Source organism: Neodiprion virginianus, chromosome 1 (assembly GCF_021901495.1).
Source record: "Neodiprion virginianus isolate iyNeoVirg1 chromosome 1, iyNeoVirg1.1, whole genome shotgun sequence".
Classification (NCBI taxonomy): domain Eukaryota; kingdom Metazoa; phylum Arthropoda; class Insecta; order Hymenoptera; family Diprionidae; genus Neodiprion; species Neodiprion virginianus.
The window spans coordinates 9,749,721-9,773,803 of record NC_060877.1 but is presented as its reverse complement, the minus strand read 5'-3'; the positions used below and the strand labels follow the sequence as shown (position 1 = coordinate 9,773,803).

Genomic DNA, 24,083 nt, shown 5'->3' with positions numbered 1-24,083 from the left:
TCTGGACCATCTATCGCGTTCCGTGGTACGCTAGATGGGGAGAGATGCTGAGCTCGAAGACGTCGCGTCGAAGAGGACCGCCGACCGTCACGCCACACAATAATGCATGCCCTCCAACCTCCCTCCCGGACTTGACCCGCATCTCGGAAGAACAATCCGCATCGCGACGTGTCGGATTCGAAAAGACGCGGATGCGGATTGGGTTTCTGCAGAATTTTGCGACAAGTTCTAGATATTTAAGTTATTTTGACAGGTAAATCGGTCGCGCCCTTTTGCGCGTGTAAATTAATCACGGGAATCGGACGCGCCTTTTGCGCGATTATTAATAATCAGGGTGGCGACAAACCGGGAAAACCGGAAGTAGTCGGAGAATTTTGTCTATCGGGAAAAGTCAAGGAATTATGACGAACCATTGGAAAAAATGCACTATTCTATAAATTGTTTTCAAACTTCAGCCGTGTTTTGTAAATTCAGCCAAGCTAACTGCCGGTAATAGAAGTGTACAATTTCTAATTATTCGTGTGAGACGAAGCAATATTATTTGCGTTTTTTAGATCCAAATTAATATATTCAAGATGTACATTGTACAACTTCCGGAGCTGTGAGATCGTAAAAGCTGCTCAACAATATTCAAGTTTCGTGGGAAAACGTCAGGGAGTTCTGAATTTTTTTTACGGGAAATTTCAGGGAATTTTATTTGAACACAATCGGTGCCATCCTGCAAATGATCCAATGATCCAGTGTTCGAGGGATCGGTGGGATCCGGTAATCGACTCCATCCAGTGGTTAAGGTGTCCAAGGTGATCCCAGTGATCGAGTGATCGAGTGATTAGTCCGGGAGGTAACGACAGATTTCGTTGCACAATTTTCACGAGCTTCATTTTTTTTGTCCGAGTTATCCGTGTTACATACAATAGAGTAGCACGACCGTCTTCCAACGCGTCCCCACGACGGGGGGGTTACACGAGGGTTAGATTTACAGCAAAAAATGACGAAAAAAATGTATGGCGGAATACGCCAAACTTATCGTAGGCATTAATTGAAACGTATGAAGCTTAGTAAATGTCATGTTCCGCCTAAATTCCACGACACAACTCGTCTTCCACCCGCATAAGTGAGGGAAAAAAAATATTTGAAAAATGTATACCCTCAACGATAAAATTGATTACAACGCTTCTTTTTATAGTAACAAACGCAAACGTAACAGTCCTGTATCTATGAGGTACAATAGGAAAGTTCGAAAAAGGGCCTCTTTTAGATTTCGCTCTTCTCCTAGATTCTTCCACTCTTTAACAAAAAAATAGCTAAAGGGCTGGGCTGAAAAAAATTTTCTACTACCCGCTCAAGGACCTTGAAATTTCGAAAAGGACTATTTTCGGAAATTTCAAACTGAGATGTCCTTAAATCTTTCTGTGGCTATGTTTCGCATGACGAAACAATAGTTTTTATAAAATCTTCAATTTCATCTCAACATACGCCTGAAGCTTTATACTTTCATTTCTGCATTATAATTATGTAGATAACCATATAATACCTACATTCACAAAATGGAGCTCATATGAATTTTGTTAGGCGCCGGCGAATTTCGTATTCAGCCTGGCAGTGCTACCAACTTAATTTGTGGCCAAAAAATTTCAAACGCGAAACAGCCGGTTTTCCAAGCGAACCTCGAAGTAGCCGATTTTTGAAGCCTAACTTGAGATAACCGGTTTTTTAAACCTGACTCGAGATAGCCGGTTTTTCAAACCTGACTCGAGATAGCCGGTTATCCTACTCAACCTTCGAATATTCTGTAAGCTGTTTATGTTTCAATTAATGCGTACGATAAGTTTCGCGTATTCGGCAATACGTTTTTCTTTTTTAAATTTATTTTTCCGGAATTGTAACCCCGCTGCAACCCCGCACCGTGAGGGTGATTTGAAAGACGTTCGTATTAATATTGTATGTTACACATTTAACTTAAAAAAGATGAAGCTTGCGGAAATGACCCGCAAATTTTTGACGCTGCCTCCGGGACTAATCGAGTGATCGAGTGATCCAGTGGCCCAAAAATGGATGATCCGGTGACCCGAGTGATCTGAGTTTCGATTCGAGTGAGCCAGTTGAATCGAGTGATCCAGTGATCTAGTGATCGAGCGGGGTGGTGAGAGACTTTTAAAACCGGAAAAATTCGGGGAGATATGATCGACCATCGGGAGAAACGTACGTTTTTTTCTAAAAATCGTTTTCAATCTTCAGCTATGCTTCGTGAATTCAGTTAAGTCAACTTTCGGAAATGGCATCGTTCAATTTCTGATTACTAGTATGAAACGAAGCAATACTACGTGTTTTTTAGATCAAAATTTATATTTTCAAGGTGCACAACTTCTGGATTTTTTTTTTGTGTCGTAAAAACTGCCCATCATTACCCAAGTTTCATCGGTAAACATCGGGGAATCCTAAATTTTTTTCACGGTAAAAGCCAGGGAAAAGTGAGGAAAAAGTCGAAGCATTGACTTGAGCAAAATTGTCGCCACCCTGATAATGCGAATCGAACGATCGCGCTTTTTGCATAGCACGGTGATAAAAATCGCAGAGTGTGTAGTGATAGTGAAGAATCTTGGCGTAAGTATTTATGAAATATATCTGAAATATACAGAAACACTCGTTTAACTGATCGTATTATTTTCTGTTTCAGTCTTCGACTGAAGCTGGCGCGAACACATGTCACGAAAATTATTCTCCTACTACATGACTGTACAAAAACGGGCCAAGTATCAGCTCAACGATTTCTGTTACGTTGTATTACGTAATTGAAGGTGAATTTCGTGTCCCGAGTTTTCATTGTTTTGTGCAACTTCCTGTAAACCTGAGATGCTTCAAGAACTACTACATGTAAAAGTGTGGACCAGCCCAGAGTCCAGGTAACGATACTCAGTTTAATTATTGATTGATAATTCTAGGTCGTACATTCGAAGTCGAACTTTTGTTATAGCGTGCAATGCATGAATATGGAACTAGACAACAGTAATAATTAATCTGAGAACTGAAAAACCAAAAAGATGCAGATGTGGATTTGGTTTCTAAAGAATTTTATAGGACAAGTCCTAGAAAATACAAATTTTTTGACAGTTCAATCTGTCGCGCCTTATTGCGCGTAGATTAATAACTGTAATCGAACACTGTTTCTTACGCGTCGATTTTGCAAGCAGTGTATAACAAACCCCAGATAATACAAATTTTTTGACAGTTTATCTGTCGCGCCCTATTGCGTATAATTGCGAGAACTGGACGCAGCCTTTTGCGCGTAAATTAATAACGGGAATTGGACACGTTTTTTACGCTTAGATTTTGCAAACAGTATGTAAACGAGTTACGTACTCTCGATGTGCTGATCTTTCAGCTCTTCGGTCAATTTTTTTACGAATAATAAAGTTTTCAAGTTCCATTGCGGCTTCTGCGCGTGGACTTGATACTTTTTAGTTATGAGAGGAAGCGCGGCATTTGAAAGCCAGCGCTCAAAGCGCTGGTACTAAAATCTCGGTAGTGTATAGTGATAGTGCGAATCTTGGCGTAAGTATTTATGAAATATATCTGAAATGTATAGAAACACTCGTTTAACTGATCGTATTATTTTCTGTTTCAGGGCAACAAAACCAATTTTTTAACAAATGCACTGAGAACCATGGAATGGTCAGTCGAAAAAGATATTCACTTTAATAACTCAAAGCACAAAGATATGTCGATTCCAAAAATTTATAATGTTTTTTATTCATCTATACAATTAATAATCGAAGCAACGAATATTAAAGCGAATATCATGTTGGACTCCACCCTTTTTTTTGTCATGTATGGACTTATGTGATTGTGCTATCCATATCTTCGTCTGTTTCAGGTAATAAGACTTTGCTTGTTTCAGATAATCGTTCCTTTATCCGACCTAGCTAATCGAACCTTTATCTGTTTCTGTTAATAAAACCTTTTGTCTGTTTCAGCCAATCAAGCTTTTTGTCTGTTTCAGCCAATAAAATTTTTGTCCGTTTCGCTAATCAAACCTTTTGTCTGTTTCAGTCAATCAAACTTTTTATCTGTTTCAGCTAATCAAACCTTTTGTCTGTTTCAGCTAATCAAACTTTCTGTCTCTTTCAGCTAATCAAATGTTTTATCTGTTTCAGGTAATCGGACTTTCCGTCTCTTTCAGCTAATCACACCTTTTGTCTGTTTCAACTAATCAAACCTCTTGCCTGTTTCAGCTAATAAAATGTTCTGTCTATTGCAACAAATTAATTTATCTCTTTTTCGTTAATTATATATTTTTTACTTATCCAAGCTAAGTATATTTTTGTCTCTATAGACATATGTCACTAATTATATTTTTCTCTGTTCCAGGTAACTGAGTTTTATTGATTATGCTGAAAAATTAACGTTTCATCTTTTAGGCTTAGGTCTGGTTCAGGTCTGGTTCAGGGTCAGCCATCCTGTTTTCACTGATACATAGATTTAGCGTATAGTTCAGCATCATCATGATGACAAAGTGTGGTAAAATTTATTCAACTTTAGTTTTTTTTAATGGTTTTACAGTCTTTTATTGCTATCATTTTAGTGTCGAAAGTTTTTTTTTCTCGCGTCACTCATAGGTCATGCTCGATTTGTATTTCACTGTAGAATTATACAGCTCTGTCGTATTTTGGTGGTTGCGGTTATTTTACTCCAACTTGTTTCCATTTCTTCAAAGTACAAATTGATTGGGACAAACAATTTATCATAATTAACATGTGACAAAAAGTCATCTGCAAACTTTCGAAGAACGTAAGATCGATCTTGCTACTATTCTTCGTGGAGTAGGTCTACTGGGGGTACCACGTAGAACAAAGGCGCGCCGGGTGCTCTACCGCTTGCGGTGGTGTGGAAATGAACATAAGTAAACTTATTTTCACTGGTCAAATACTAACATATTGTCGTTTTTCAATTTTATTTTTGCGTAAATTTAACTCATTATCAATATATCTCACGTTTCGATAATATGTAACGGATGTGGAATCATAATACCTTCGGATTTCTCTAGTTTAGTCAGAGTGAATTCCACGTAAATACATTTTCTTTTTTGATAAATTTCGTTCCTTAATTAAAGTCAACAAGGTGCATATACCTTTGGGAATTTAGAGTTAGGCAATTCTAAGATCTTTCTCCCCCACTTGACCTTTTGCAGTCGATAAAAGTTGTTACAATAAAACACGATATTTGCATACCAAATGAGCACGTCATCCGTGACAAACGAGAAAGAACTAAGAAACGTAGCTCATTCAAAACCAGCTATGTACTAAAAATGACAAAACGAACGATGATCAAATATTGTACGTTCGAGATACGGGTGATCCGTCTAAAAGACTCATTGTACAAGATGGAATACAGTAAGAAATTAACTCCCAAGTTCGCTTTCAATCTATATTGTAGAATGTTATTTAAAAAGTTGTATGATAAATTTATATACCTGCCTGATTTTTATATTACTTAACTGAATCCACTGTTAATAGTTTTTTCGAAAAATCATTACATTCACGTCCATAAAAAGAAGGGCAACTAATATGATAACTTATTGCATTTTATAATGTTATTAATTGATTTTAGACTCAATTAAAAAGTACAAGAAAAATGTTTTGTCACGCAGTATACGTATAAATTTATTGCTCTCGACAGAAAGGAAGTGATCGGTAATAGCTAATGGTAAGGCCCCCTAGCTGGGGGCCTATTCTCGAACTTATGCGATAATTATCGCATGTGAGAATCATCGCGTAGCCCAAACTGCATACAATGCAATCTTGTTACTCCTGGAGTTTTTCTACTTCGGCCTTTTCTTCCCGATTTTTTTTTTTTTTTACAACTGTACGACTGCGTATGCACGAATAAAAATACAAAGACAGTAGTCTTATATTCTTTTTTTCTTACTACAGGTCGGGCACTTTAGCTGGATTTTCACGGGCAGTAAAATATTGCGGCAGCGGGCAGTGCGAATGCTGCGACAGCGAAAAACTGTTTCAAAATTCGTCAAAATGTGTCGGCAGTGGCAGTAAAAAGCTGACCGGCAAGCGGCAGTCTGTCGGGCTGCGCCTTATAGAATAGAAATGGGCAGCTACTGCTGCCGAAACATTTCCATGAGCAGTTCTTCGCTGTCGCAGCGCCGCGCTGCTTGCTGCCGCGGCATTTTGCTGCCCGTGAAAATCCAGCCTTAGCCGCCTTCCGTACGCTATCTATCCTTGTTATACGTCTATGATTTACCAGCGTACACAGCAGCTCCTTCCAAGATGGCCGCTGCCCCCGGAGGTAAACCTGATCGCATATGACACTGTTTCTTCCTTCAAATCGCTTGTTCTAACGCTGGATATCTCTCGATAAAAATCCTGAAATACAGCTCCTCAATTATGTGCGTACCCGACGTTCTGGCATTTGTCATGCCTGAAATTTGACGATTTACTTTGCTAACCTCAAAATTCATCACTTGATGAAATCAATTTGGAAGTAACCGTATTTAAAATTTACGTACCCAGAGGTTTGGTGAGAAAATAGAGATTTCTCAACTTATTTCAATGGCTATCACTGTTATTATTAATGGCAACAATGTACTGCTGGAAATGCCGGAAGGTTGTGTACGTTCAACTACCGTTTCGATCGGTTGACCGCAAATGCATACAAGTATTCATGCACTCACTTAAATGAAATCCTGTAATGAAGTTGCTTTTTTCAGGACGACTCTTTACCAGTATTTGCACTGCATATGTGAGAGGAGTCACAGGATGTTTGACAACGCCAAGCATATCGTTTCAAATGCGTGGATATGCGGCACGGCCAGGAACGCGGGAGAAAGCACGTAAAGCCAAGGCGAAGCTGGAGGTAAAAAAAGCCTCCAACGCCATTCCTCCTCATATGCGAAAGTCAATTAAGTAAGACTCGATGTATCGATTGTTACGCTATGTTGATGTCCTTAGTTGAACCTTTTTATTTAGTTGGAAAGTGGCACAGTAAAAGCTTTGATTTTATTCACCAAAGCTTGTGTCAATTATAGAGAAAACAGGATGATCGTTTTTCCCTATGACATTTATTAATCTATCACCTCCTGTAAGCTATACTTGCTTTCCAAAGTAATGTACACAGCGCGTAATTCAGAAATTTTTGTGCTTATTTCAAACATTCTTCCATTTCATCCATTTTCCAACCAACTAAAAATACTCGGATGCAATGAATTTGCAAATACTCGAATATTTCAAAATCGGAATATCAAAGAAAAGAAACTTGTTTTCAATTCAACTCTTTGTTTCATACTTATTGTCCTAACAATTAAGACTCCTGATTGATTTTAACTTAATTCAAACTGTCTAAAATTCTTTTTGTCAACTCTTAATAATAAAACATGTTTTACCCTGAAACAGAGGACCTCTTCGTAGCAGGCGAATACCAGACATGAATAAAATGCCAGCAGCAGATGATGTCTGGGTGGCCAAATATCACTTGATGCGATTATATTCTTTTAACGAAGCGGTACAGTGCCACAAAGAGACACATCACCCAACTGTTTTGGATTCTCTTGACTCAACACTTATGGCCCATTTAGAGCTTAACATGAAGGTACCTCAATTTTGTTCTGCACAATATTGGCGGAAGAGTATTTTTCAGTTTAAATTCTGCTCTCATAAATTGTGAAACCAGTCTGGTTATTTCACTATATTTGAGATAAAAATAACCATTGAACCTAAGTTATTCAAAAAAGTCTTGACCGAACACAAACAAGCCACGATTTATCCATATTTATTTCCTACAATTAGAAAAAGGTAATACTAAAATTCTTAGCACCCAGTAAGGGGAAATTAATTTTACATCACCTTGCTGAGCAAGAATTTATTCACTTTTTTGGTACCAATTTCAGGCTACAAAAAAGAATAAATTCATTGAAAAGTTTAACGGCACCATCGGTATGCCATATCCATTTCAACAGGAAGAGGACAGAACTGTACTTGCTTTATGCAAGGGGGATGCTATTCAACAAGAGGCTACTAAAGCTGGAGCTACATTAGTTGGTGGGGGTGAAATAATTAAACAGATTCTGGTAAGATACAACCACCAAATGCTTACAATATCGACAAATTGATACTTCAATTACATCGGCTGCATTTGTTTCCAAATGTAAGGCAAAATTTTTATGTAGGTCTTCTGCAACCTTGAAATATTAAGAAAAACCAAGAAGTTGCACCCACGTTCTGGAATATATATTACTTCAACTGTTACTAAAAATTTTTAATTCCTTCAAGACCGCTGCAAGATCGCTACAAACTCAATGTAATTTGTGAATCACGTCGCAAATTCAGCTTTTAATTTTACTCTTATGTCAACGATTTTCCGAAAATAACTGCTGACAATTCTCTACTGTGCCCTGTTTTGTACTTATCAAATTGCCGTTCGTCTGCTAAAAATACTGATCGCACTGTTGCTCCTATCTATTTCAAGGCTGGAACCATTTCTTTGAAAGATTACACCATGCTGGTTGCCCATCCAAATATTCTCCCTGAGCTAACGGCTCTAAGAGGTTTACTAAAAAAAAGGTTTCCAAATGTAAAGGATGGTAAGTTATTGATTTTGCCCCAAAAAAATAATTTCAGGTCAGGCGTTGCAGCTTCCGAATTATTTTGTATAATTACGAAAACGTCACCCAAATAGAGTTGTAAATTGCTTAGTAAAATTGCGAAAACCATGAAACGTCAGAAACTCATTCCACTCATTCATGAACTCATTCCAGGCAATCTGAATCCAGACATTGCAGTTGCTGTGCATAAATTCAAACAAGGAATAATGTACAGTGCAGTGAAAGACGACCTAGAATTGGACTTCGGAACGATAGATACCCCCATTGGAACAGTAAGAAATGACCATTTTGGTTTGATTTCATTTTCGCAATTTCACTATTTGCTAAGAATGCGTCTGTCAATTGCAATCGTGGCACCAACATTTTGTATATTATAGTTTCAACACAATCAAATGCCTTTGAAAAATCTATAAGTTATTGGTATTTATTTATGCAGCCAATTAGTAAAGGAGCAGTACAAATTAATTATTCTCATGGTCTTTCGAAAAAGGTTGAAACTTCACAAAAAGAAGAAGATAATTAACAAATGGCTTACAAATTTTCAACACTTTTACAATATGCATTACATAAGTTTAGCGGGGGTAAATGCTTTCAAAGAAAAAGAGTTTGGTAAAATTTAATTTTCTGTATAATTTTAAGACTGTGATAGACATGTATTAAATTTTTCTTGTAAGTACAAAAATCGAGAACGTGCTTGTTCTATTTTATATGGAGCGTTTCATAAACTTGTTTGATAGAATCAATGTAATCCTATAAAATCTGACCCGTGTGAGGTTGATTCTTCCAGTATAAAAAACATCATTTGAGAGGTCAAGAACCTGAAGCGTTTCGTGAAATATAACATGAATAAAGCAGATATCCATACACATTGAGTCATACATAACCACAGTATAAGCAGCACATCACCAAATCAAAGTAGCAGTGACTTCATTTATTGTGAAGATATGTGGTAAATCTTAGGAGGAACTTTCCGGTAACGTTTCTCGATCAAAAAGTTACTTCTTCGCGTTTCTCAGAGTAATTACCCACTATCAACGTTGTTATTATAATAATAGACGCATAATGTAATATCTGTAGTAGTTACAGTGATATTTGCGTAATCATTCTTGCTGAAACTATTTTCAGCTGGAAATGGATACGAAGCATCTGGAAGAGAACTTTTCGGCGCTTGTGAATGACATCGAAACCAGGAACCCCGCACCCGCTCACTCTTTAATTACAAAGTAAACAAGGATTTACTTTATCGATACTGGTTCTTCGTCCTCAAGAAGTTCGAGGGTATTTGGTATTTTCTTAATACTATTTTTCAAATCTGATCCTTCTTACTAATTTCAGAGCTTTTCTCATCTGTCCACCATATCCGGAAAGATTTAAAGTAGACTTTGGACAATACATCATCAAGTCAACTGTCGATAACACCGCTGAAGAATCTGATGACGAGGAGTCCAATACCGCAACTGCATCGAATTAATAATTTAACCGAGGGCTTTCGTTTGTAGATAAAGAGTAAAAAATGAAAAATAATAAAATTGTTATTAGAATATCGCAGTGACTTGTTCCATTTTCCGTAGTGGTTAGTTTTGGTAAAACCTTCTTGTGATGCCTGCTTGAACCGTTACTCATCGCCTTTGGAAACTTCCATAAAGGCAACTTATTTTGCGAGAATTTCAAAATTACAGCATTGAAACTTTGACTGACGAATGCGCGCAGCTGTGATGCGACTTTTTCTTACATCAAAATTTGAGTGATAACGTAGATGCACATCTTTTCAATTTTTCGGTAGTGGTATCGTTCTGGTACAGTTTTTTCTATCATCAACCATCGCATTTAAAGTGTTGAGAATAAAATGTACGTTTCAATCAAATTCCACCGCGTAAAGAATTTTTCGCAAATTATTTGTTCGCAAAAACACATAAAAAAAAAACTTGGTATAAGTACCGATTTATGAGTAAATTAAAAAAAAAACCCGATCTTACAACGGAAAAACGCTCTGTAACCTGTTCCCGAAATTCATTTCAAACTAACGACAGAAATTCAATTTGCATTTGACAATGGAACTTCTAGTTCAAACCTCGAGTACAATTCCGTTAAATTACAAATTTTGAGTGCACATTGTTGTCAAGGATTGTACTATCAGCCACATTGTTTTGGCTCACATAAAAATATGAAACTAGTGGATTTTTAAATTACTCGATGTTTTCCTTTTTTTTTTTCTTTACACGCAACGATACTTTGTATTAAAATTTACCACGCAATACCGAGGCCAGCAACAATGAATTAAAAATCACTCAAATAATCATTAGGAGACATAGTTGTCAGACTTACCTATTTTTACAACATAGCATATTTTATCGAACACAAACTATTTTCACAGAATATTATAAAGCCACAGACATGAAGTGCAGTGATTGATTGTACTAATTTCTGAAGAGTTTGTCTTCTATAATTTTAAAGTTCTTAAAACTAATACACACACACACACGTATATACACGGTGTAAATCCTACCGTGCAAGCTTCATGTGCTACGTAGAGGTAACGTTGCAATCGCGCATTTCTATCAGAAATTTAATATCTCAGTCAAAAATAATCATAGATCCAGATTAATAGTAGGATTTCAAAGGAAATACTCTAATCTTTGAGACGCGACCTCAAAAATTCTTCAACGATAATTCGTTCGTCTGTTATGCTTGATCAAAGTTTTTCGAGCACTTTCATGTTCAACGGTCAGTAACTCGACAAAAATCGTGCATTGTTGATTGTGCGTTGAAAAAGCAAAGTAGGTCTTTTTACCCTAATTCTAATTACACACGTGTAATTTTTTTATATACTGAAAAAAAAATGTTCTCTAGGCTGTGCGGTTGATTTTCGATTGCTAAAAGATAGCCGGCAAACGGCTATGTTCAAAAATACGTACCAGAGCCAGAAAAATCGGCGAGTATTTTCTGAAAAAGCAGAGTGAACGTAAATTTGTTTTCTTTAGAACGCCGCTGGGAAAATTTGACTACCTTTATTTTTGAGTCCGCTATCAAACTTTTAGTGCGGCAAGAAATTTCGACCGATGTACACAAACTTTTGGCCGGCAGTGTATCTAAAAAATGTCTCACTTCTTATCCTTTCGCGCAATTCGAGAAATACTCGTCATCTTCAAACGAGAATCCCTTATTATTCTCGTTATCGTGCCAAAATATTTTTACGACCCGACCGCATCATCCACTTGGCTTATAAAGTCACGCCGAACCGGTTACTCTAGATAGGGTCAATGTTTAATTGCATAAAAACGGAGAGACGACTAATTGCTAATTACGCCAGTCTTCTAACGCAATTAACAATAAACGAGGGCCGGCGAAGCTTCGCAAGATCAACGTCGCTATCACGTTTCGGGCTGGACTACGAAAATCTTTTCATTCATAAGACGAGCGCGTCTTCTTTTCGAATATGTATCTCTTTGAAATCTCTGTCAGATCTCAAAGACCCGCCTTATTCAAAACTTTCGGCTGGGCTTTCAATGAATGGAAAATATATCGCTTATCGTTGTTATATCCCCCACAAGCTCAGAATCAGACTAGTGATGAGAATAAAAATGTTTACTTTCTTCGCCGTTATTATTTTTACTAACGAACGTTAACGCTTAGTAAAAACGTTAATGTTAACCAAGAAAGCTCAATATCCTAAAGTAATTTGCATCGCCATCATTATTCGCAATATATTATATCCGGACAAATTTTACATGTTTTGTGGATAAACAGAGTTTTAAAATACGATTATTTGTTAATATCAAATTACTTCCGCTGCCAGTAACGTACATAATAATACCTTTGCATGTTTGAAAATCATTTTAGTTTCACTGTTATTATTTATTTTTCTTGATTTCGACTGTTTTAGAAGAATTGTGTGTCTTAGTAAATTTATGCGCAAATTTTTTTTACGTCAGCTGATGTGGGCAGTGATCTACCAGAACGATAGATTACAAAACGATCGACAGATCCGATATAGAATCGTAGACAGAATGTTCAAAAAATTCTTAGAAAATGCAGTTTTCGTCATAGCGAATGACCACAGAAAATTAGATTCTTACGAGCTCGCGTAACTTTGAACAAATACTGTACTTTTCACTGTAGAAAATCATAGAAAGATTCGACACATCTATCGTATAGAAGCATTTGGCAAAAGATGTACAGAGAAAAAAGTGATTTATAAATATGTGGGGAAAAAAATTTAAAAAGTACAACAGCCGTAAACTTCTGCATATATCTGTAAAATCCAGCTTTCAACTTTTTCGTATCGAAGACAAAAAATTATGTCAATTTGCAATTTTTCGATACCACTAGTTTCGTTTTCTAATCACTAGGGGCGTCATTGGTAGTCTAAATCCAGAGCTTCTACCAGATTCTGAAGTAGCTTCAGCCGCCATAATGGAATTTATGTGGGATTTTCATTTTTTCAAATTACTCACCCATTTTCAGCTGTATTAAAATGGTCACAGCTAGACTTGCAGGAAATTTAATTCACTACAACTCTAGCTGTATTAAAATGGTCACAGCTAGACTTGCAGGAAATTTAATCACTACAACTCTGGTCGCAACATTTTTTTGCCTACGGTCAAAATTTCCCGACTTAAACAATAAATTCAGGACGACTGTCGAAGCTATTGAAGATATTTGGTCGAAATTTTGTATTTTTACTATTAATGATCCCCCTTTCCCAACGTTTAGAAATATCGAATAGTGGTATCGAAAAATTGCAATTTTAGGTGTTCTTTTTTGTACATAGCGACTGGGCTACTATTTACGGAAACGATAATTAAACGCATGGTGGTAAGACAGGGAGATGCGTACGTGAAAGGCTGAGCGCAAAGCGGCGCAAAGAGGCGCAAAGAGGCGCAAAGAGGCGAGGAGAGAGGGGGAGGGGACCTTCCACTGGGACTTTGCGTCGTCGGCTAATGTAAGAAAGAGGTACAAGAGAAGGGAGGCTATCCGTTGGAAAGGAAAGGAAAGGAAAGGCAAGGAAGGGGACCCCGATCGGCCCCGACGGCACTTTGGCGTCTACCTGAGCGCCGAGCACTCAGTCCGAGTCCGCCAGGTTTAAAATCCAACGCGCGGTGCGGCCGAGCTGCCTGTTGATCGCTGTCAAAACACTTGTGTCAACAGCCCCTGTTGTTGTACTACGGAATTGATAAGGCGCGAGGAGACGCCTCGTATTAACGGGTGAACTCGAAGACCTCGACAACAAACGCCGAGTTATCGTTGTGCCGATCCGATATTAGGGTCACGTGTCCGTTGCCCCAGTGACACGCGGTACATTCGCCGATTTGCTCCGCTTCGCCTCGAGCGAATCGCTACTCGCGCGAGCCTTTTCTTGTGCATGTGTCGTGCGGTGCTGTGCGGGGTGAATGTGAATACCTACCTACGAAACGGATTTATTAGTATCCTAGTCTTTAGAGCGCACGAATCTATCGGTCTATGCGGTAAAAATACCGTGTCGGCTATCTATCTTTTTTTTTTTTTTTTTTTATACTCCGCGTCGTTCTGAAAAGTGAGAAATTTCATCAACGCCACCGTGTGCCCGTGACTGTGACTGTGATCATTGTGACATGCCGATCTGTTGACTTACCTCACACCTCATCCTCCAAAGCGGATATGCAGATACTTTGCTACTGGAACGGATACTGACTTTCGCCGATCATGGTATGTCTTTTACTCCGTCGAGATCCATGGGTATAGATATAAATTATAAAGTTCACGAGGAAATATCTTCGTTTGATCTTCGCTGATCGCGTCCTATTAGTCTACGTACAACGTTTTGAGTCTACGATGACACTGTCATCGAGTCTATCACACATGGCTGTAGCTCAACAGAGGCTTGTGACAAATGTTGAAATTCTTTACGCCCTGACGCCTCGAATAATGAATGTAGGCAGTAAGGTCTATCGATTCTCCTTCTGCATTCTAGAGCCATGTATTTCTGTTGAATCACGTTGACTAACTGAAGAGGAAAATGATCGATAGCAGAAATGGTATGAGGATGAAGCTAGTAACGTTACCGTAACAATAATCGTCTCAAATTTGATGAACCATGATAAACAAAACATACTCATATTTTTAAAAGCCAAGTCCTTGAAAATCGTTCAGGAATTACACAGTAATGATATTATCCCTGATAATTGGTTACGTTAATCTTATTAACTTCAGCCTCATGAAATGGTAAGAAGTAAAATTTTCAACGCTGCTTTCACATTGGAGTTAAGAATGCAATTACCTATTAATTAGAACACGGATGGTAAATTGGCTTCGAATGGGGCCGGGGAAATTCCGGATTATTCAGATTGCCATCAACAAACCTGTGAATATTGTAAACATCAGTTGCGAAAATATAATGACGCAGGTGAAAAATCATCAGCTATGGGGATCAAACGTAGGTGAGAAAACGAAGGGCATAGGTACGAACAGATCAGAGATCTACAGATAGTAAGTACACTACGGGTTTGTTGCACACACACCTGCGGAAAGTTTATTAGCTCCTTCCGGAGTCCAACTTCCGGTCTAGCCCTGCGAGTGGATCGAAAAGAGATCATATCGGTTCGTTGATTAATATTTGCAACCGGTTAGAATCCCTCAACTCCAATGATTTCAATGAGATTATGACGTTGTCGACATCCCAGGTTAGAGCCAATAAATAATCGAATCTGTAATTCATGCAAAAATACAGTGTTGAACGAGCAAAAATCATAAGAAATAAAATTGGACGATTCCCAGATACTAAAAAACTGAGAACTCTATTTTATTTCTGAAAATGCATTGCGAATTCCGTTTTTGATCTGCTAAAACCTTTTTAATCGGAGGTAGAATACGTTAGCGAGTTGACATTCTTGACATTGACATATTAAGGCTTGAAATTCAACTTGAAAATCGAACCGTAAGAAATATTGTTCGTTTAATATAAAATGCACTTCAGAGCTTTCGTGAACAAAAGAAGTGAGCAAGTGATACGGATATAAAAATATTTAGACATTGCAATCTCTAAGTCACTTGATATTCACGGGTAAAAAACGAAGGAAAATATGTTCTGATGAAGTAATTTAATTAAACTATTTGTTTCTCAAACTACATCTTAAGTTCAAGTCGCAATCTCTCGAAAAATGTTGAAAACGTATATTTCTGTTTCCAAATTCAATTAACCGTCAAACTGGATGCGGCTGATCTTTTTGTGGTTGATGCGGGATTCTGGGGCAAAAATTCTATAAGAATCACTTAGATTCATTTGAAATGACTGAAAAAAGTCTGCTTGGTCGAACTGTAAAATTGGTGATTCGCTGCAGTCTAATTCTCTTGCAACAGAAGAGCAGAATCATAACCGAAGGTCAAATTGCTGGTTTTACGGATTTCCGATCCGGGCTCATGAATCATGAATCGATGGGTTTTTCAACGCTTCTACATTCTTGGCTTTTTAGATTTCAATATTGCTTTAGATGCCACACCGCATTGCAAACAAACAAGCGCGATACTTGCTAGAAAATTAATTTAAAAAATGTAACGCGTTAATCTAACTGAACATACATTGTGAGTCAAAAACCAATCTTTTCTCGTACTTATTGTTAGTAAAATGCAAAATACACGTGATTGCCTAATCCCTTATCGCGTGCGGTGAGGTAATAATTCTATTTTTTTCTAACTCTTTTGCGAGCTGAAATTGCCTGCAGCTACGCACTAGAGCGAACACTTTTCAATTTACATCTTATATACGTACTACGGATTTACTCAATAGCGAAGACCGCGTAATATGCCGTGGAAGAAAGTTACTTTACAGCTTCCGCGTTTTACCCTTTCAATCATGCAATTCAATTACCTGAGAATGCAAAAAAAAAAAATTCGGGATTTTCCAATAGAACATTTAAAAAAAGGAGAAGAAAAAAGATTGCCACTGCGAATGAAAGGGTTGACCGTAGTCTTCCGTTCGTTCAATTGCGACACAAATTAATTGCATCAAGAAGTAGACTTTGATACTAGACAAATTTGAAGGATTCGACGCAGGCTTGTCGTTGGCTGTCAGTTTTTCTGTCTAATGCAAGACTTGCATTTCGACATGAACGCCATGTTGATTAGACTGGATGCTTGTGGAGCCCCGCTTGCACCAGTCCTAAGTCCATGCCTAGAAGAAGTAAAGTAAACTCGAAGAGTTTAGAGCTGGAAGAAAACCGGCTCGAGTAGCGCACGCGTGTTTCCAAGCCCTGGACCCGGTGTTTTTTCATCGCCAGCGCCATCTTCGATAGAAACCTGACCGCCCTGCATCACCGGATGCACCTACGTTATACTCGCCCTCTTATATGTACCTGCGAACCCTCAACGGAAATTTCCGAAATACCGAAACTGCCGAAACGAACCCCGGATGGCCCTTCAGATCGGAAAGATTAAGGTCATGTATTATTCCTACCCTTACCGACCGAGTACCTTTGTTCATTTAATATAGGAAGAAAAAGGGGTGAGCTTACTCAGTCAGTAAGGGTAGGAATACTACATGATCTTAATTGAGACAGCTCTGGATACACAGCCTCTCAAAATGTCTCGGGCTGCTTATCCAAGACTCTGTATACAGACCTTGCAGTGAGGCGTCACGTTACTTTGATGTAACTCGATCGGGGAAAAAAGTCAACACCACCTATACTCAATTCGCAACCATAGTTTCATTCAATTTTAAAACTGTTAAAAATTTTTGTACCACATTTTCTAGCCATGGTATACTTGGTATGCTGTCCAACATTGCCATGGACATTTCTGACAATAAGAGTGTTTCATTTTTACCCATGCATTAGAGTGAAAATAGCAGTCAGATGAATTCATAATGGGGAAATTAGATCGTATCGAAGTTAGTAACACTATCGCAACGATTCATGCTGAGGCAAAACCGTATTTCGCGATTTTGGAATTGTTTGAAATTCAGTGAACCGTAGTAAAACAAAATATACTTATCCATACCGCAGCGTTTTACCAAATGAGATTTTATTATGGTACAAAATTTCCCCTCTCCATTTTGATGGAAATGTCTATTACATGTTTGTCAGTCTTCGACCTCCTTTTAAATTGGAAAAGTACACGTGTACATAATACAAATATGACTATATCCGTCTTCACAAATTTTGCATCAAGGATAAGACTTACTGTTTTCTTTAGCTTTTCTAATGCTGGTTAAATAGGCTAGTCATGCTATCGATCAAGTGGACCTTCGTCATATCGCGGACCACTAGGAACTAATCAATCGAAGCTTTGCCGCTGAGTTTTAGCTTATAGAATTATTGCCCATTACGATTTGTACCGCAGTATAATAGAGGATTCCAGCAACGTTTACAAAATAATTTCTCGTTTTATTAAGATTGGATTTTAATAGAAACGTTTCTGTCGACAGATTCGTGATCGGCGTTAAACAAAAAACGTGTACCACACATTGACTCTAATATACGCAGCCCGGTTTGCGATACCAAAGATTGATCCATTTCTGTCGGGTACAGTGTAATCAGATTTTTTTATTGAGACGTTTAAAATACCCGATTACTTCGGGCCATATATTTGAGATAATCTTGATACACGTATAGCGTAATATAACGACATGTGTAATACAGGCACATAAATCGCCGTCACACGAGATCGATCTCCGGTAATTTGCGACCGATTTATCTAGAGTCCAAAAGTCCCCCATACGTACGTTTGATTCACGCGTAATAGCTGGGAGCACAACAGTGCTGGGCATTTGGTAGATCCGCGGCGAAGCGATGCAGGGTATTATCAGATCAGCGCGCTTCATCTTCTCCGAAGCCACCTGTTTGCCCGAAGAATACGCTTGAGGCGCGTAGCAGGTCGCGGATCGATCGATCCCTCTGCATATGAATACCGATCGACACAGTAATAAGAATTGATGATCGCCAATTGTTGCCCGGCGGTGCAATTGGGATGGAAGAAACAGTTTTTCCTGAAGAACTTTTCCAAATGTTTTGTATTTTTTTGAATTTAGCAGATATTTTATTTACTACATCTTCGAATACTTTGATATCGTTTGTGTATGAATCACGAGAATCCAGAATATTGTAACCCCATACGATACCCGGTATGATATCTACGATATTGGCTATTGATCAATGAAACGGGCTCGCTTATCGTGAATCGAGCAAACTAGTATCATGCTCGTGACAAATAGTTTTCTGATGTTGAAAACATGCTGTTGACAAATTGCCTGTTTATGTTCAACATTAAATGTATTCGTTGCAAGTTCTGGCAGTTTGCGTTATAACGTTGAAACCGTTTGTAAGCTGAAAACTGTTTATTGATGTGTGAGATATAAGACAAGTGTATAAGACTGTAATTTACTCTTTGGCGGGAGTGAACTGTGAAATTTTTTTTAATGGTTAGATCCTTTTTATCCCATAGTTTGATCTAACCACCGAAATAACTAGAAACGCGCGTAATTTTTAAGAGCATAAGTACGTCTTCCAGTTTCAGAGTTCCACCGATAGTTGATCCTCATCCTTCTGAGAAATCCGTAGCCGTGCGCTATGTAATACGAAAACTTGGAAATCATGCAGGAAACACGAAGCGCTTCCCTCATCGATAACAACCGATACCCCGAAACCTGTGTAGACCTTTCCACTTTTGCTTATTAACGCGTCACGAGGAGCTGCCAACCTAGGCATATTGTGCATTGCGTCGCGCCGTGTTGGCTCACGGACTGCAGCCTTTCCAGGTTTGCGTATATTGTACACTTGGCTGCGGTGATTCTGAGATGGTTGATCTTTTCGACGAGTTCGTTATGTTGGCAATGCAGATTCAACGTGCAGCGCCACCATCGGCCAGTTCCGAAATAGGCTCAATCTTGAAAACATAACACTACCTATGGCCGTCGAATTATGTATTTTTGGCTTGGATTCGATAACATAACATAACCCATGACCCTTGATGTTTTTTTCATTTTTGGGATGGATTCGATAACGTGATATAACATAACTCATGACCGTCGAATTTTATATCTTTGGATTGGATTCGATAACATAATAAAACATAACTCATGACCGTGGAATTTTGTATTTTCGGGCTGGATTCGATAACCTAACATAACCCATGATCGTTTATGTTTTTTTCATTTTTGGGATGGATTTGATAACATGATATAACATAACCCATGACCGTCGAATTTTGTATTTTTGGGTTGGATTCGATAACATAACATAACCCATGACCCTTGATGTTTTTTTCATTTTTGGGATGGATTCGATAACGTGATATAACATAACTCATGACCGTCGAATTTTATATCTTTGGATTGGATTCGATAACATAATAAAACATAACTCATGACCGTGGAATTTTGTATTTTCGGGCTGGATTCGATAACCTAACATAACCCATGATCGTTTATGTTTTTTTCATTTTTGGGATGGATTTGATAACATGATATAACATAACCCATGACCGTCGAATTTTGTATTTTTGGGTTGGATTCGATAACATAACATAACCCATGACCCTTGATGTTTTTTTCATTTTTGGGATGGATTCGATAACATGATATAACATAACATAACCCATGACCGTCGAATTTTGTATTTTTGGGTTGGATTCGACGGTCCTGTGTAACGTAATGTTCACAAAGATTCAGTCTGTTCCGCAGATGGCCGGCGGTGACACCGCGGGCCGATTCTACATTGCCAACGTAACGGACTCATCGGAAAAATCAGTCGATTCAGAATCACCACAGCGAAATGTACCTTCAACTGTAACATATTAAAAAAAAGATATATATAATCAGGTAAATCCGAGAGACCGATGCGTATTCGAAGCCTCTTGCGATACGCCGATGAATCGTTGACGCAGAATTTAGCGCCCGCAAGTACTGTTACACGATTCGTCGTGAAGACTGGCACGCCGGTGAAGAGCCGAAAGGAGGCCATCGGCGACCTGGCCGTCAGAGCCGTGGCATCACCGTTATGTTTGCGCCCACGGCGTCTCCCCTTTACTCTCCTCCGGTAGTATAGTCACCACGTGTTGCACCTTGCTGATAATTACTCCCGCGTACAGTGATCGCCCTGGTGGAATCCGTCCCACTGAAATTGAACTGAAGTCACACTTAGATTTCACTTCGATTACACTTATTGTCCAATTTCACGGTGTTGTTGAGAATTTTCTATATACTGTATTTTCACTATAATTAAAAGCATACCAAAGTCTCACCGAAAAATCACTGAAATCAAAATTTCCGACTCTGTCACTAGAATAACACGGAAATAGAAAAGATTTCTTACTCCACTGAAATGACGCTGAATTTTAATTTCATACTTATAACCGAAATCATACTTGAAATCTACTGAAATTAAATAATGCGGAAATATTTTATAAAAAAGAAACCTATTGGTGATGTTTTTTTTTGGTGATACCAGAGTGAATTTTCCCAATGTAATTATAGTAAAACCGCAGTGCAAAAATTTCACAGCTACATCGAAGAATTGAGTGGAATTTTAGTGATTATCTAGAATGTTACTCTAATATCACTGCTTTTATGATCCACTGAAAAAACATTCTGATAATACGGTGGGACCGAATCGGCTAGAGCGTTTGTATCGTCGAGTTGCATCGACCTGGATCTCATTCCTTAGCCAAGAGTAATTTGCGAGCATAGCACGATCAGTCTCGCGTCCAAGCATAACTTCAGCAGCGTGAATCTATTCTTGGACTCAAATATCTGCAGTTGTGATATTTTCAGCTTACCGTAGCTGAAAATTTGCCTGGAGTCAGCAAAGAAACGTTTGTGAAATGTAGTGCTGGCAAAATCAATCGCTGTTGGTATTATATACCCTGTTTGCAGTTTCGTTTTTGCTTTGGAGCGATTATTTCCGACGCTCACCAGTTATCGATTGCTATTTTACACCGAGCGAATCGACCGTGAGCGAATAGTCAGGCGGTGAGTTCATCTTCGCGGAAAGCCTTAAATACCACAGAATCCAGTTTGCGAAATCCACTTTTAAGCGAATTAATTTATTGCAAGAGGTTTAATCTTAAGAATATTCAGACCACGTATGCGATTATTGTGGTAAACAAGGTTTGAAATCGAAAGTAAATTGCAGAATGCTGTTTTAACAAATGAACAAACTGATATTGAATCATGTTTAAAATTGTTCGTTACTCGCGTATTCGTCAAAATAAACGATAGCCTACTCAATTAGTTGTGAATAATATAATTGTTTAATACACGCTTTATCACTTGAAAAATTACGCATAATGCGTGTATAAAGGGTGTGGTAAATTTTTAATTACCAATCGATGCACAGCTACTTAAGTTCTCATCGTCGTCGTTTATCCATGCTTCCGTTTTCCAAGAAGACGATTATTCTTCCAAACTTTAACAGATGCAGGTTTATATACCGCAGATGACCATCAAAAGTTGCATGTTTAAAGCTGATGTTATATTATTTACTTCCTCTCCTCGCACGACGCTTCTTTGACTATATCGTACGGCTTGGAAATCACATACTTAACAGAACGCGAATCACATCTAAATTTAACTTTTCGAACCGAAGAAAAGATCTGAAAATAAAAACCTTCTTTTCTTCTTTCGTTTAAAGAGTTCTGAGAGAATGGTTGGCAAGGATCAGTTAGTAATTGATACGCGTCCGGCACAGTATGCGCTGGTGAGTTATTATTTCGCAGCTCACAAGCTTACGAGAATGGGAGAACATATCCTCGAAAGGATAAAATAACAGTGAAACAACTTACAATAATTTATAACTATTTCGAACACTTGACTATTTTATCGGTGTAAATAAAATTTATACCATGCATATGAGAGACAAATTTCAATTACAGATATTCAATCCTAGTCACGTTCATTGGGTAAATAAGTGACAAATTTCAAATCCGAACATTGAATTCCAGTCACGTTCATTGGGTAAATAAATTAAAAATCCGCTAAGATCATCCACCCAAATCAAGTTATAAGTACCTATAATGCTAGAACATGTTGATTGCGAGAAGACTAAAAGCTAAGAGCTTCTCTGACACAACCACATGGATCCCTACACTGCGTAGCGTTCTAAGAAGCGAATGAGATCTGAGATCATTGATTCTCTCACTCGTTGTTAGTACAATTCAAATCATTTTCAAACAATGTGGTACAGAAGATACACGACATTGCTCGGTAAGGATAAAACTTGACACAGTTTTCTTTGTTCGATTATAATAATTACGTGTCATGCCCAATACGATTCGCATCTTAAAAATCATCCATACCTGCATATTTCCATAAATTAACGCAACCATTAATTATACGACAAACGATCTCCTAACTGGTTGCTCACGTAAGAAAGCTCGTCGTAATCTAGCCAGAAATGGGTGTGATGAAGCTAACGAAAAGCAAAATATCACCCGGGAATAATGCCGTATAAATTCACGGAGGTACCGTTACATCGAGAAACCAATTTGACCATAGCCAGCACTTTCTCGGCCTGAGGAATGTAACACGTGGCACCGTTTCCTGTTCGCCCTGTTCATCGGGTTGAAGAGATCTCACTGAGGTTGAAACAGTTGTCTTAGTTTTTGCTGTAAAAACGAATATTGATTACAAACAAAAACGATTCTCCGTAATGTGAAAATCCAAGAAATAATTTGTAAATGAAATACGAATAACGTTACTCTAATCACTCGCCACGCGATTCTGCTATAATCAGAAATTATCCCGCTGGCCAAGAAGCCAAAGCAACGTCATCGTCGAGCTCAACTCTTCAGAGTCTTTCGACTCCTCTGACAGCTGGGGAATACCGGGTAGAAACACGCAAAAACTCACTTACCTGTTACCATTAAGGAGATCCAAGCCGAGACTGCGAACTGGTATAGCTTAACGCGGGTACTGAACAAGTCAGGGCTATCTAGGTGCCCACAAGGGAAAATCGTGAGAAGCCTTGCGACAGAAAAGATTTGTCGCTGTTTGAGCCAAAGATCCTTTGTGCGACACGGACAAAGATTTTTGAAATTTTTTTTTTTTTTTTTTTTGTTAACTGGAATTTGAGAATTCTTAGTGACATGGTGAAAAGTTTTTTTCCGTTTGCCTGGCTCCATTTTTTTTTTTTTTTTCTTTTTTTCACTTTTGGAACAGAAATCTTTGTTGCTTCCCTCCCGCATCAGTCATGCCGTGAGCCACACAAACGTCGGTGATGCAGATATATATATTCGAACGTGTGTCAATACTGGAAACGTGACATCGCTTATGCTGGAGAGCTCGGGCTTTGCGTGGAATCCGAACGAGTACCGAAGGCACGATGGGCCTCATTATAGTCTTCGCAACCCGCCACCATGGCGAGGGGTTTGTTAACAAGGAGCTGGAATTCTCGTGACGGATACAGAGAAATGGCATCTCTTTGAATTCCATTGCTAAGCATTAAGGCTATTCCGTAGGATACTTTCCTGAATCGACAAAGATTCCGGGGGTTATTGTACGGGAGGA

At 38.4% G+C, this 24,083-nt stretch overlaps 2 protein-coding genes across 5 annotated transcripts in view; both read left to right on the top strand.

Moving 5' to 3' along the window:
* Positions 1-6,233: 6,233 nt before the first annotated feature.
* LOC124308191 (50S ribosomal protein L1) lies at positions 6,234-10,117 on the top strand. Of its 2 annotated transcripts, none has more exons than XM_046770782.1 (8): positions 6,234-6,300; positions 6,722-6,867; positions 7,404-7,599; positions 7,898-8,077; positions 8,476-8,590; positions 8,765-8,883; positions 9,737-9,834; positions 9,947-10,117. In XM_046770782.1, the coding sequence occupies exons 2-8, from the start codon at positions 6,812-6,814 to the stop codon at positions 10,080-10,082; spliced, it is 900 nt and encodes a 299-aa protein (XP_046626738.1). In that variant the 5' UTR covers positions 6,234-6,300; positions 6,722-6,811; the 3' UTR covers positions 10,083-10,117. The 2 variants fall into 2 exon arrangements, with proteins under 2 accessions (XP_046626738.1, XP_046626649.1); XM_046770693.1 differs by having other exon boundaries at positions 6,240-6,300; positions 6,722-6,917.
* Positions 10,118-13,664: 3,547 nt separating this feature from the next.
* LOC124307925 (cadherin-99C) overlaps positions 13,665-24,083 on the top strand; it is a 112,940-nt gene continuing 102,521 nt past the window's right edge. For all 3 annotated transcript variants that reach the window (XM_046770161.1, XM_046770478.1, XM_046770397.1), the window contains exon 1: positions 13,665-14,296. In XM_046770161.1, the coding sequence (XP_046626117.1) occupies positions 14,294-14,296 (3 nt within the window). In that variant the 5' untranslated portion in view covers positions 13,665-14,293. The remainder of the gene's footprint in view (positions 14,297-24,083) is intronic.